The sequence below is a fragment of the Lissotriton vulgaris genome, chromosome 3_1 (genome assembly GCF_964263255.1).
Source record: "Lissotriton vulgaris chromosome 3_1, aLisVul1.2, whole genome shotgun sequence".
NCBI classification, from domain to species: Eukaryota; Metazoa; Chordata; class Amphibia; order Caudata; family Salamandridae; genus Lissotriton; species Lissotriton vulgaris.
In genome coordinates this window covers 2,084,283,138-2,084,298,714 of record NC_141689.1, presented here as the reverse complement: position 1 = coordinate 2,084,298,714, position 15,577 = coordinate 2,084,283,138, and the positions used below count along the sequence as shown (strand labels likewise).

The 15,577-nt window shown below is 42.3% G+C and overlaps 1 protein-coding gene and 1 long non-coding RNA gene across 3 annotated transcripts in view; one reads left to right on the top strand and one right to left on the bottom strand.

Annotated features, from left to right (window-relative positions):
* CEP135 (centrosomal protein 135) overlaps nucleotides 1–15,577 on the top strand; it is a 434,096-nt gene that overhangs the window by 90,956 nt on the left and 327,563 nt on the right. The window contains exons 4-6 of the mRNA XM_086962622.1: nucleotides 438–605; nucleotides 1,665–1,806; nucleotides 6,897–6,981. Coding sequence (XP_086818748.1) covers nucleotides 438–605; nucleotides 1,665–1,806; nucleotides 6,897–6,981 — 395 coding nt within the window. The remainder of the gene's footprint in view (nucleotides 1–437; nucleotides 606–1,664; nucleotides 1,807–6,896; nucleotides 6,982–15,577) is intronic.
* Nucleotides 9,004–12,239, bottom strand: LOC147728832 (uncharacterized). 2 transcript variants are annotated; one of them, XR_015309395.1, is made up of 6 exons: nucleotides 12,068–12,239; nucleotides 10,647–10,720; nucleotides 10,466–10,557; nucleotides 10,127–10,229; nucleotides 9,869–9,964; nucleotides 9,004–9,452 (listed from the first exon to the last, which is right to left on the bottom strand). It is a non-coding gene; the product is annotated as an uncharacterized LOC147728832 (long non-coding RNA). The 2 variants fall into 2 exon arrangements; XR_015309396.1 differs by lacking the exon at nucleotides 10,127–10,229 and having other exon boundaries at nucleotides 12,068–12,238.

Here is a 15,577-nt window from a genome sequence, read left to right as displayed (position 1 = left end):
CTTGTGACATACATTTGAAGTGAACCTTTTTAATTTTTTTAACATGAACGTTTGAACCATGCTGCTCTCCACCTCACTTTCTTCACATATGATTAACATTGCCCTAGTGGATGTAACAAATATTAACTTCTTATGAGGAAATTCAGTCTTCTATCCTGTTGCTTAACAAGGGCAAATTGATTGGTGTAAATTGTGATTTAATTTTTAAAAGAACAGGTAAACGTGATACTGTGCACCCGTATCAATTCATATCTTAATGAATTTTCATACAGTAATACAGATCAAATATTTTACTTTTCGTCATTGGAACTCTACATTTTTGAGTCACTCTATAGTTTTTGGTGAAGTAGTACTTTTATGGGATTTCGTATTGCTGGCACAGGAGGCGCTGTAGTTGCTTCAGTCGTAATTGTTCAATAATATATTTGTCTTTAAAGATTTGAAGGCCACTCTAAGGAAGATTGAACACCAGACAGCTGATTTAAAGTTCTTGAATAACCAGTATGTCCATAAAATCCGGCTCTTGGAGAAAGATGGCAAGGCGAAGACTGAAAGAATCCAGCAGCTCCAAGAGAAGAATCTGCAAGCCGTGGTGCAAACGCCAGGTAGAGTTGTTCCCCTGCACGTCATTGTAGTTTGAATTTCCATTGGATATATATCAAGGATTTCAAGGTATTAGTGTAAGTAACTGCCATTGTGTAGCTTAGAATCCAGATTCACTTTTGTGTCTGAGCTTCCTAATTCAAGAGACATAAGGACAATAATCTGATGTGCAATAGGGAAGTTTAAAGAAAAGTGTGTCTGCTTTGTTATGAACCAGGGATGAATGCAGCCCTGAGACTACACTTCAAACCGAATTCACATTTTCCTCTTTTGGACAGCACACTCTGCGTCTACCGGTAAAAGCTACATACCAACCACCCTATAATACTGTCTGCAACGGTGTGGGAAGGTCAGTGCGAGGCACTGCCACCCGCAATTATGTGGTTGGTGGGACATCTTTTTTTTCCAAACCCAGCACCCTCGGACATTCGGTGTTTCATTTTCTATGAATTTATAGTGGAATCAAAGTATTTGAAAAACAATCTTTCCACTACACAGTACACTCTTTTTCTGGGTGACTCCTATACGATCTGTATTAAATAGGTATATGTGATGTCTCCCCTGTCCTAGTTTATAACATTTGCAGGTACCTATGGTTGTATTCAATTTTGATAACCGCCTCTTTATGGCGGACATGTCGTCGGTGATTTACCTCATTCCACAACCCCAGCACTCTTTTTCAAACTGCCTCTCAAACATAAGGAAGTTTGTCTCTGGAGGCGAGCTTGATTTAAAGAAACTAAAGAGTAGCACATGGAAAAACATTGGGTCCTTAGTGATGTTAATGTCCATCTGCACATGGCATGCATGCTTTAGGAAATCAACTGAATATCACTTTCACAGCACCCACTTTTTAACTTTATCTGCAGCACAGAAAGAAAAGGCACTGATGTAGATAGGGTTTAAAGTAATTTAAGAGTATCTTTTAGATAGGCATAGATACATAACACAACTTTAAATTTTTCTATTAAGAAATATACAGATATATTTATGGAGCTACCAAATGAAGCAGCAAGATGCTCCCTTCAGTTGTGAGATATATGAATATGATGATCTTTTAGGTGGTAGGAAAAGAACGATTCCGTTCAGACGTCAGCGAATGCAGATTGACCAGCCAGTCTCTCCGTCTGGATTTAGTGCCCAACCAGTTCCTCAGCCGGAAGATCCTTATGTTGCAGACCTTCTACAGGTAGCTGACAACAGGTAAGGTTGACCTTGGACATCATATGGGTTTCCTTGTCCACAAGAGATGTCACTTTTGTGTAATTTGTTTTTGTGTTGCAGTTTATGCTGCAGTGTGGTCACATAAAAGTGCTTAGGAACAGAATAGAGCAGGAAGAGGATATGGTGTGAAGGAAGTACAGTAGGAGAAGGGAAGAGAAACCAAAGGGTGTGTCTTAAAATGGGGTTGATGTGTTCTGGTACTCCAGGCCAGTTATCTACATTTGCAAATCTGTGCTGAGATACCTGCGAATACAGTATGCTAGGCTGCAGGATGTAATTCAGGGTGGTGTTGTACTGATCCACTTTGGCTATGATTACTGTACTGATGGCTTTCTGAAAATTGAACAGGGCTTATGAATGAAAGCACCACCACAGGACACGTATTTAAATCAGGATTTTGAAGCATTCAAAAGGATTGTGACCAACCAACAAAGGGATTAGTTAGATTGTGAATTCGCGAAAGAGAGGAGGGCATGGAGGGACATGGTAGATCGCATTTGCAAAGATTCCTGACTGAGGAATTTGTAGCAAACAACATTTTGTTTGGAACAAAATGCCTATTATCTCTTGAGGCCAGCAAAAAGAATGGCTGTGCGTTCATGAGACGATAAATTCAGTGGGTGTGACAAGCACAGTATTGAGATCCAAAAGTGCTGGTATAATCTCAGGTCACACATAAAGGAACAAGTTGTCACTAGGTGGAGAGAAGATGGGCAACCCACTGAACCACCTGCATCCCCATGGAAATGATTGAAACCACCTTCATGCCTGAGTCACTAACACGAGTCGGTAGTATAGACACCACAAAATGTCGGTCCTATAGACATGTCAGTACATTGTCCTCCCAAACTTCAGAATTGGTATTGGGAGTTGGGCCACCATAGTCACAGTAGAGTAATTTGTAATGTATACCCAAGACACTCCCTTCAGCAAGCTGGTCCTACCCTACATGATACTGGGAAAATAACTGTTAGACTTGTAGTTGAATGCCCACTCATTAAAAAAAGCGTGCGGTGTCTTGCTAAAATTGAGGAATTGCATACACTCCCACTAAGATGATAGAGGTGTACATATCCAAGTGTAAGAACTCCATATATGGCACGCAAATGTTATTGTGTCACGCTCTACTGATATAAAACTATGCATTGGCTTTTCCAGCAGAGGGCACTGTGCAACAGGAGGAAGAGAAAGACTGCATGACGTCCTGAGGGACAGATATGGGTGATGCCAGCACTGCAGCATCTGTGGCCACCACTTGAGAGATCTACAGCACCTCTACCAACCAGTGTGCAGCACAGGCTCAGAGCAACATCATCCACTGCAGGAGCAAGACACCATTGATTTAACTTCTAAAGCAAGAGAAACATATGAAAAGCAGAGGGCTGCCATGAGGGCAAGGGACAAAAATGGCGTTGCAGGCCATGGGAGCTTTCCATCTCTCCAGGAATGTGTTGTTTGAAGGGATCAATGCTGACTCTGCGTATCAGTTGTTGAATACAATTTTGTCCTGGGGAAGAGGGGTAAGCGCCTACATAGGACCCTTAAAGGGGTATTCAGGTCAGTCAGTGAACGATTCACGTCATTAATCACACAAACTGAGGCTATGGCAGAGACAGTGACAGCTCTATGTACATCCCTTCCTGATAAATCCCTCACCTGTGGATAAAGGAAAATAATTTCGCTGATAGGACTCAGGGATGAGGAAGGTTGTGAACAAGCGCTACTGTTGTGCTGTCCCTTTGCATATACTGTTGGGCATCAAGGTGCCTGGCTGGCTTTGGAGGCTTGCAGGACCGCTCGACTCAATGCTTTCTCACATGTGCTGGTTGGTGGCTTCTCTCTCCTTTGTTTCCTGGTCGATGTTCTGCTGTGCTCACTCTAAACTTGCAAACAGTGGTTGTATTCCTTCTGCTGTTTCTAGGCACTGGTGCCAGTGTGGCGGCATAAAGCGTGATCCCGTTTTAGTGGCTTTCTGCACCAAAATACGTTTGTATTGTTAAATACCTGGTATTTATTGCTCAGTATTTTTCTCGAGGCTGAACCTGACAACATTTATTGGGAGAAAAATCAGACTGTCAGATTTTTCCAATGTGGTCATATTTCCTGCACCTACGCAAACAGTGGTGTGTATGAGTGTTGGATACAAGAACTAGTAAATTAGGGCTAAATGGCACATTCGTTTCCTGTGAGGAGCTCCTTAATACTGTTGTAGGTTTGGGAGGTGATATTTTCCCTTGCACACTGGAGAAATTTAGTTCAAAATGATCACAAGGCAGTCCCCATTGAGTTCTCATCTGGACTACGGGATCTGCCCGCAAAGGAAAATGACATCTGGACTCTGAAAAGGAATTATTGAGGTCTGAACAACGAGGCCCTTAGCCCTTTTATCGCCAATCTCAAGTCCTCTTCTAAAACCGATACGGACACTGCTGCTTGGGAGCTTGTCAATACCATCTCTGAGGCAGTCAACATCTTGGCACCCGCCAAGCCTCACTACTTCGCCAGGAAACGCCTGTCGGCCCCATGGTTCTCTGACTCCCTTAGATTACGCAGGCAGGAGTGCAGGAGGCAAGAAAGATTCTGGAGAGCCCACCCTGACCCTGATGAAAAGACCAACACAAAAACCTTATCATAGGATATAAGGCCGCAATTCTAGCCGCCAAACAGTCATACTTCACCAACCTGACTACCTCCCTCAGTTCCCCTAGAGATCTTTTCAACATTGTGGACTCTGTCGCTTGTTCAGCATCCAGATCCCATTGTCGCATCTCAAAAACTTTGCGATCAGATCTCCACGTTCTTTCACACCAAAATCATGGACATTTATTCTGCCTAAGAAGCCCTCAACTCTACTCAGGACCCCGCCCTGCCATCTGTCCCCCCTTCTTGGCCTAGTACGCTTCCGGCCCCCCGAGGTCACCTGTCTAATTTTCCCTCACTGACCCTTGAAGTCTTAAATGACCTTCTTGATAAACTCAAATCGGGATCCCCCTTAGACCCCTGCCCTCTCAAAATTTTGAAAAATTGCAGAGAGGTCCTGCTGCCCCCTTATCTTGATGTAATGAATTTGGCAATTTCCAACAGCGTTTTCCCCGCAACTTGGAAGTTGGCCATTGTCAAGCCTTTATTGAAAAAGCCAACCTTGGATCCCGGGATCCTAAAAAACTTTCGTCCCATATCCCTTCTCCCTGCCCCCGCCAAGATGCTCGAGGCCCACCTCAATTACCATCTCAGCGCCTTCCTTGACAATGCTAGCCTGCTAGACCCTTCTCAGTATGGTTTTCGAAAGGCGCACAGCACCGAGTCAGCCCTCACAGTGGTGGCCAACAACATCCGCGCTAAGGTCGACAATGGTCAGACTACCCTTCTGATCCTGCTCAACCTTACAGCCGCTTTTGACACCCTGTCTCCCTCCATCCTGGCCTCGCGTCTCGGTGAGATGGGAGTGGAAGGACCGGCTTTGGGTCTCTTGACATCCTTCCTCAACCAGCGTGCTCAAAAGGTTAAACTGGGCGACTTCCTTTCCTCTGCCAAGCCTTTGCAATGTGGGGTCCCACAGGGCTCATCTCTGAGCCCCACACTTTTCAACATATATGTGGCCCCACTTGCAAGACTTGTTAGATCTTACGGGCTGGAAGTTTTGTCGTACGCTGACGACACCCAGATCATGGTCTCCCTATCTCATTCTGTGGAGTCCACGGCCTTAAATTTTAAGAACTGCATGGAAGCAGTGGCAGGCTGGATGACCTCCAACTTCCTCAAACTTAATGGGGAAAAGACTGAGGTCCTCATCTTTGGTGGCAAACAAGATCTTTGGTCGGAAGACTGGTGGCCGCCGGCCCTTGACACATGCCCCAAGCCATCCCTAGTTGCCCGGAATTTGGGGGTCATTGTCGATACTACACTTACTTTTGACAAACAAGTCAATAAGACTGTTTCCACCTGCTGTGGTGTACTGAGGATCCTTAGGAAACTCGTACACTACCTCTCCCCTGACGCCCGGAAACAGGTCTCAGTTGCTCTCATCTCTCCTCGCCTGGACTACTGCAATGCCCTCTACCTTGGCATAAGTAAAAAGCTTATTCATCGCCTTCAAGTTGTCCAAAACGCAGCGGCGAGGTTTGTAGTTGATGCCCCCAGACGTACATCTGCCTCGGGGATTAGAAAATACCTCCACTGGCTGCCCGTGCAGGCCAGGATTAACTTTAAGGTTCTTGTCCTTACCTACCGTGCTCTTCACGGCCTAGGTGCTGAGGACATCGCGTCTCTCGTGTCCTTCTATACCCCGGGCAGGGCCCTGCGATCGGCCCACAAAAACCTTCTGTCTATTCCCCGAACCGCCAAGGCCAGGTGGGGAGGGAGGGCCTTCTTCTCCCTTGCCCCTAAACTGTGGAACACGCTTCCAGCTGACCTAAAGGGTCAGCCGTCTCTAGCCCTTTTTCGTAAGAATCTAAAAACCTGGCTTTTCGCAGAGTCCTACCTGTAATTCGTCCCTATCGGGTGACTCCGATCAATCAGCTGTTTCCATCAGATGCGCCTTGATGCCTACGGGTTAAGTCGCGCAATACAAATTCAAATTTCATTCATTCAAAAGAGTTATCTCAGACCAGAGGTAGCTCCAGATCTGCTTCTGTTGGCGTGGAAAAAGCAACTGATGTCACTGCACATGGGTGTTCTCTATATAGGGCCATGCTCATCAGTTACAGACCAGAGCAATGTCAGTGCAGAGCCGCAAGATGCCCTCTTTCAGTGTGCAGGAGTACTGCTTTATATTTTCTGAGAAGTATTTAGAAGGTCAAGGAATCTGGAGTTAGAGTTTCTACAGGAAGAGCATTACCAAAGGTAAATAACTGTTTATTAATCCTATTTTATTTTTTCAGTACCTAAACAGAAAATGCTTCTCTTGACTGTGTCATTGAGTCACACCCAAATGTTCAAGGCATACTGCAGAACCCCTTCTTTCAAGTGTATTTATCAAACACTTATACGTGACATTAGCAAATGTGGTTTTTAAATGATTGTTTATCCCTGACAAAAAGTGATCTAATTTATGTCTGCATATGTTGCAGAATTCAGGAACTGCAGCAAGATGTAGTAACACTCAGAGAAAAGTTGGAGGTATCGGAACGTGGAATTAAAAACCTTACAAAGCAGGTAATATAAAAATATTTGACCTCTATTTTTCAACACAATTCAAATTTTTATTGTTTCAGGTTTATCAACTGCAGATTTGTGTAGTGGTTTTGTATAATGTCTCAGTGAAGCCACTAGATTATATGAAATTTGACTCCACCAGTTCACTCCACCACTAAGGCTTCAAGATGAATGCTGGTAATTCAGTGGTTGTTTTTCAGACTTTGAAAAGATACCATTAGGATCCAACTGTAGGGCAAAATCATGTCCTCTCAGTTGGGAGAAATAAATTGATAAAACTTGTGCAAACGTTTTATATTCTGGCGGGCTGGCCCATGGTGCAAAGCCTTCCTGAAAAACATACAACCATCCCAGTTACATTTTTGAAGGCTGTCCTGGTGAAAGTGTTTGTCCAGAAAATTTGAGGATGCTCCATCAATGTGAAAAAAGGGATGTTGAGCTTTCTATTACACTAGCTCCCAAGCTTGCTCTCCTGCAGGTTTTTGACCTCCTAAAAGTAAAAATTAAAAAAATGTTCACCTGCCACAACTTTTGCTCAACCATGCTGCATCATGGGTCGGCAACAAAGGCTGCCTTGATCCTGGTCTAGCACATCCTGTTGGCTAATGCTGAGTTTTGACTTTCCATGATGGCTAATGCTGAGTTTTGACTTTCCATGATTTTATATGGATTCTGTTTTGTTATTGCAAGAGTACTTCATTTTTCTGATGTTTTACAGTTTACATTTCTTTTATCTTTGTACTAAATTGGCCTGCACACTTTAATTCCTTTATTTATTTGTTGATTTTCTATAGTTTCACGTGTACAACATTTGTTTTATCTCTGCAAAGCCTTACTGCTTATACCAAGCAACCAAGGGTGAGCAGGTGTGGTGAAAATTGTTTGCTTTGACCCCCACAACATTTTTCGCTTGCGTGACATTATTTACTGTTAAGGTTAAACTCACCTTGTCACCAAACTACTATACACTACGCATTAACCTTGTGCTAATGTGAATGTGAGATATTTTCTACTGAACTACTAAACTGAGTGTTAAAAATTATAACATAGAGTGTTATTAGAAAGGGAAGTAGTTCAAAAATTTTAGCCAAGCTTTGCTGCTCCTTGCTAGCTAAGTTCAGTGTACATGTATTCCTTTCCGAGGCTTCAAAGCATTACTTTGGCTGCTATTCTAATAGAGCTTGACTACCTGCCAACCTCCATCAACAAGGACATGTGCCGGTAGCATCTTGAATATGAAAGCATCCTTGGATATGTTTCTAGTGCTGACACGATACAGGTGTCACTACCAATCAAGATTGAACACCAGTGCTAATGAGAAAAAGCATGCCTGGGTCATATCTGTATCATGATCTGCCTTATGTCAAGCTGAGGTCTTCATCTGGTCATAGAATATTCTTGGCACTTCTAAACCTGTGCATACTTTGAGATAATTTAATCTCTGATCATACTGCTCAGAACCTGATGTGACAATACTGTAGTTTGATCTGAGCCTAGGAGAACTCCATAGTGGTGTCCATCTATAAAAATCTGACCTTAGTGATTCATGGTCAGGAGTTCTGGAGTTGAATGGAATCCAGCTGGATTGAAGCCTGCAGCTAGCCTGGGTGTCCATCCTGGACCATAAGACTCAACTGTAGATCCCAAAGAGCAGTGTGAATTCTCTCATAGACCATAGGAGAATTGGCATGAAGAATTCTGCTCCTGCTGGTGCTGACAACTATGCCTATTTGCCTATTAATGTCTCTTGGTATGTTGCCTTGATTTCGCAGAGCTACTAAAAATAATTACTGTGAAAGCTAAGGGAGAGTCTACTTAGATTACAGTTTAGTGTTCTGGGATAAAGAAAACAGCCATGGAATGGTTTTGAATCTATTAATGACAAAATTATGCCCTCGTTTTTAGTTTTAACATCATCTGCACTAATGCTTTCAAGTATTCTTTAACGTTTATTATCATTCTGATTCATCAAATGATGCTCTGAGTAATATCCCTAATATTCTAATTAGACATTTATTTACTTTCAAACATATTTTTATTGGCATTTTGTATATAACATTTCAGTTTACAAACAGCAGGCATGTCTTTCATAGTATTACCTGGTACAACATTAAGGTATATAATTCTATGTCACTCCAGGTTCACTGCATATTTATTGACACTTGTGTTAAGTCGTACTATGGGCTGGAAAATAACCTAGTGGAGTAACCTTGCCCTAATATACAATTATCCATTCTATTACTCGCTTCACGTTCTATTTGTAACTTTCAGTTGGCCGGCCTTCAACAACTCTCTAGGGTATTGAATTGATAAGCACAGGTGCACCATATATCACAATTGTGAAAAGACAATAAACTTATTATAAAGACACAAAAGGTAATGTCCAAAAATCTTTTTTGATTGATTCTATTTTTCCAATAGAAAGAAACTAACAGCCGACGCGTTTCGTCCCAGGTGGGACTTCTTCAGGGCTGTATTACACAAAAGAAAGAACATATAAACATACAATTAAAATCATGAACTATGTTATAGCTCAGCCGAGCAGCAATAGTCACAAGTTAAAAAACATTTCTGCTATTGTTAGAACAAAAACAGTCTTAATGTACATAGTTTTACATTTAAAAGGCCAGAAATCATGGCCTCCCCCCAAAAAAAGGAGAAAAAAAGGGTACCTTTTCTACTTTTGAATATTCATTACTGCACTTTCCAATGTACAAGTATATACAAGATTAACAGCAAAATCTTATATGAGATTTATATAAAAACTTGTCATACATGAAAAGGCTGTGAGACTAACCCAAATAGCATCATGGGACAATAAATGGACATGAGACCAAGACATGGCAATTACATAAGTTAGTGATTTAGTGAGGACAAAAGCACATACCAAGAAAAGAATGGTAACTCCTCGACGGTGTGGACGGTCGTGTAGCGAAGGCAAGAGTATGGTGATCTCTGTTGTAGTTTGAGTCGGTAAATGAATCTATTCCAAAAACATAAAAGAAGAAACAGTGAGGCTCTAATCCTGAAAACGTTGTGCAATCTGAAAAGGGAAAGCTCCAGATATATAGACATGAAGAGACCCACTTTGTAATAAAAAGGGGAAGAGAAACATAATAATGGAAGAGCGGGGTGGATGACTCACTTTTAAAAAGCAAGAGTAACTGGAGATATTCCTATTATTTCTGTCCTCCAGATTGAGCGAATCTCAGATTCAAAATAAGCAAGAAGCTGAGCTTGGATGTTCACTATAAGAAAAAGGAGGGGAAGACAGATTCATAATCTGAAGAGTATGGCTCCATGTTGTCGATCGATAATCTATACTAAGTTATTAGGTATAGCCTCCTAATATAGTCCCTGCTAGTAGTGTGATTTGTCTCCCTTTAAATGAGGGCGCTTATGTAAATCACCATCCCTCCCCTAGGGGGACATTAGCATCTACAAAAGAGAACTCCATGCAAAACACTGGGTGTATGACGCTTACCCTTGATATAGAAGTAACAATATGAGTCCTATTTGATCTGGACAGAGAAAAGTATATATGAGGTGCACCAACAGGAGGTTGTGCACCTTAACCTAAAGAAAGAAAGGAAGGAGCATGTTCAAAATTGACAATCTACGGGTCGCGCTAAACAGAAATTGTACTATAAAGAAAGCATAATTACCTGATCTATAAAGTAACGTCTCCAATCGACATTCTAGTATGTGTCTCTGAACCTTCCTTGAAACTCGGCCGACTCTATAAACAGTAAAACGCAAATATAGTGCACCGTTATTACGTGGACTTCATATTATAAAAGAGTCCTCCAACTATGAATGATACCCCAAACATAAGAAGCCAGAATCAAGTGTAGTGTAGTGTGAACCATCTAATCATGTAACGGAGTCCCTCCCTCCTCAATAACATCAAGAAGCGACTGTGTTTAGAAAGAATAAAGGAATGAAGATTTAACTCTTGAGCACACAGTATCCCGATAACATACATCCCTCATGTCACGTTAACTAGAACATAACTGCCAAACAAGAATACGAAATAGTCAGAACAGAAAACAGGAAACACACATAAAACAGTGCGTCTCCCAACAATGTATTATCTGAACACAGTTAGAAAACCCTGAAGGGATGCTTAGCGAAAACCGAACGATCTAAAAATCAACATGACTAATATGCCCCCGTGAAGTCAGGCAAAGGAGTAATTTCAGCTGCCAATAAATTAGCATATAATTTGAATTTTTGAATTTGAATTTGAATTTTAAATTTGAATTTTGAATTTTAAAATATTTATACAGCGCACGTACACCCAAAGGTTTCATGGCGCTACAGTAAGCAGAGTCTCTGAGGTCATGGAGCGGGGAGAGAAAATGAGGAGAATTTATGAGGGGAATGCTTTGGAAAAAAGAAAGGTTTTTAAGGCCTTTCGAAAGGGCTGGTATTGATTGGAAGTTCTGAGTTGCATCGGAAGGGAGTTCCAGAACACAGGGGCGAGGGTGGAGAATTTAGACCCTCCCCATTTCTTACGACGGAAGCGAGGAACTGTGAGTAGGTGGTGAGAAGAGGAGCGAAGTTCCCTGGGGGGGACATAAGGTATGATCTCCGAGGAAATAAAAGCAGGGGACCTGCCTAGCTGGGCCTGAAAGGCGAGACAGCCCACCTTAAAAAGGGAGCGTTCGCGCACAGGGAGCCAGTGCAGGGATTTCAAGAGGGGAGTGGCGTGATGGGATTTCGTCAGGTTGTATACCAAGCGGGCCGCTTGGTTTTGGACCAGCTGGAGACGACGTACGCTATAGGCTGGCATGCCATGGTAAAGAGCGTTGGCATAATCCAAACGGGAGATGACCATGGCCAGTACAATAAGTTTCAGGGCTGTGAAGGAGAAGAAGCGGGAGACTTTACGGATAGTGCGGAGGGATAGAAAAGAGGAGGAAACCACCGAGCTCACCTGGGAGTGCATAGTGAGTTGATCATTGATTTTTATACCCAGGGTTTTGACGGAGGAGGTAGGGGGTGGGGGGGGACCAAGTGAGGAGGGCCAGAAGAGGGGGGACCAGGGACTGGAGCAACCACCTGTCAGAACATATAAGCTTACCGCGAGAGGAAGGCTAAGCGACGTACGATCTCTGTCGTGTTGATCCCAATAGCAGCGCACCCTCAGTCCGTATATCACCTGATGGTGGCAACCCATAATGGTGCACGTATTTATACCCTATTAAATTGAATAAGTGAGTGCACCTGTGTGTTAGAGGCACCGGAAGTGTGTATAGACTACAAGTTGCTTGACGGCCGCCATCTTAAAGAGGCGTAAAGATTATTAAGCCGGCGGTCTATCCAGTCAAAGCGAAAGCCTTCTGCAATGAGCAGAATATGTTATCGCAGAAAGGATTATCCCTTTTTAGCTAACAAATATGTGTGGGTATTGTAAAAGCACGTCCTCACACGAAATAGTGTGAATGCCATATAAGCATGAAGTGCCATACGGGAATGGCGGCCATATTGGAATGGTCAGTAACGTGTATACACAGAAATGAAACCCATGCCAGAGGGCATGATAAATGTCCAAAGGGGGATATAATTTATATTATCCCTCTGGGGAAACCGGCAATTGAGTGCCCATTAAGAAAAAGGTGCAAGAAAAGTAAATTGAACTTCAAATTGTATCGAATATCAATCGATTTTTTTAAAAAATCGAAGACAGATGTGGCAGCAAAAATAATGAAAACGTATAAATGTGTATAGAGAATAATAAAAGTCAAGGTGATGTGACAGAATTGGGGCAACTGGGGTAAAAGTACTTAGAAATAACCAGACTAACCCAGTATTGCCATGTCTTGAAGAATCTACATGCCAATCGGCAGGATGAAAAAGCTCACATGTAAAGACAACAATATGCATTATATATATAAAAGGAGGGAGATGTGATAACATGATGTCCACCTGTTATTCTGCTACGTCTATCCGATTTGCTTGGAAGGTCAGATAGAGAGTCTTGTAAAATACAGTAATGAATATAACCGTAATACAATTTGTCAATCACATAGAAAATGGGGACAAGAAGTCTTAAAGGCGAGCATACATACAGATGACACTTATTTTTTCATTATTATTTTAATATATCTAGGAAACAATTGATCGATTCAGGACAAGCATTGGAACAATCATGAAATTTTCTGGGGATAAATATGTGGGCAACTGGATAACAGGGGGTGGCAACAAAAAACATATACAAGGGAGAATAGATCTAAATTACAATTGTGGCATCTGCAATGGACGAGTGGTTTACATATTGTGGATCTCTTATAATTACTGCAATAGAAGGAAAGAGGCAAATCTTGTTTTAACATTTCCACTATTATTGTAACCATAGGTGAGAAAACATTGATGTAATTATTCAATTATGTCTAAGTCTGTTATATAAAGATGTAAACATCATCCTTCATAGGAAATTTATCATATTACAAAGAAGCACATGCCCTATACACTTGAAGAAATAGTGGGACAATGAGGTTCAGAAATGAGATACATATATACGGCACAAGGGAGCATGTAACAAAAACTCAGATGTTCGTTAGTTTAATTATGTCAGGAAATGGTGCATCTCATCAGCGAAATTATGACCGAACTCAAGCGTTCTTAATCTGCAGACCCACATGGCCTCCCTCTTTCTCAGGGCTGCTAGCCTATCTCCCCCTCTTGGATTGACGGGGATATGATCTATGCCCATAAACCATATGGTATCTTTTGGTAAGTGTTTAAGGAATTTTGACATGGTGTGGATTCCTCTCTAGTAAGGCTATTAGGGTCTAGGGTAACAAACATGGGGCCTGATTCTGAGAAAACCTCAGCTAGTTATAGCGTTTCGGTGCTCTGTAGTTGTACCTCACATTCGTAACGTGGCGATGTTCAGAGATATGATGAGTGTTATCTTCCTGACAAAAGGAGTCCCCTTAGATTATTTGAGGTTTAGTAAGATTAGCAAATAAAAATGATTTTCCACAAAGGTGTACCTGAATAACTACTCTCCAACAATTTAATCGAAGAAATGTTCCTTTAATTGGAAGAAGGATTACATTTGTGATAGGGCCTCGCCAAATATATTCCATTCACATATTCTACTCTTGGGTTGTGATAAATACAACTGCAGCTGCCGCTCGGTATTTCACAAGGCATACGCCGGCTAATCAACCGTCTGCATATACTGAATGTAATGACATTGAATTTCCACTCACATATGTAGAGCCCAAAGCATTTTTTAATAGCAGGTTTTTGCATACTGCAGGGTCAATCTGTTGGGGTCAATTAACTCTGGAGAGGCAAACGTTGCATGCATGGGCTACATATACCGCCCGTGCTCAGAGACATGGGTAGAATGTGGCAACAACTGCATACATGTTGATTGAACTAATTAACATATATATAGACAGCTTAGACAGTTCGTTTTTATACAAACTACAGCTTTGCCAGCTGTACATATGTCCCTCAGTGGAGGCATTAACTCACAGATTATAAAAGTTGTTGTAGAAAACTGCCAGACAGTTTGGGAAGAATTTTCCATTTTGTGCTACAGCGACGACCATGCGTAGAGCTCTTCCCCACTTCTCGTGGCCTCCTCCACTGTGAACTGGGATCTTCGCTCCAGACTTTGAGAAGGTAACTTTTTCAACAGGACTGACCCAGTCCCTGTACCCTACTGTGGTCGGCCTTTCACCCCGTCGCGCATGACCTGATAGCCTCGAGTGGTTCTGTGTAGTTTTTAGGGGCAATACATACCTGAAATCTTTAAATTTGCATATCTCCAGTTCTACTGATCGGATCTTTGTCGTTTTGTCAAAATATTTGTTATTTGTGCCCAGATACCCCCAGGTGTGAGTGTTGCACTTTACAAATACCGTTTTATTGAAAGTTTACTCTATTTTTCTAAATCAGTGTCGGATTTTTCTTGTGTTGTATTTCCAGTTTATCACTGTGTGTGTGCTACTTAAATCCTTTACACATTGCCGCTAATTTAAGCTTGACTACTTATGTACCAAGCTACCAGAGGGTTAAGCACAGGTTACTTTGGTCATTTTATGTGGTTATCCCTGTCAGTGGCTGTTGCTTGAGTAGGGTTTTGTCCCCCCACCCCCCAACCTAATTTCTCACTGATCACATCTAAATTTGAAGGCAACTTGCATAAAGGAAAGACTAGTTCATATAGAGATGGTGACACTGGGGGCCAAATAACGGCCTTTCAGCAGGCGTGGCAGTTCCCGCTGCGGTGCCCTTTCAAAGGTGGTGGTGCCTTTTTTAAAAGGCTGCGCAGTGTGAATGCCTCACAAGGTTCCTGCACGGCACGGACTCTAAAGTCCATGCCGTGCAGGAACCTATTTACATGCACACAAGGTGCCACATGCTATGTTCCATGTGTGCATCCACATATGCCTGAGGCACATGGGAGCTCTGTAGGCCCCCTTTCTTTCCACTCTGCCGGCTATTCATGGTGGTGTAACCGCCATGAAAAGCTGAGAGGAATCTCATAATATACTTGGCCGGACCCTGGCCGCCCGCCAAGCATATGGCAGTCTCTGACAGCCGCTCCTATGCCAGAGAATTGCAGTCCCCT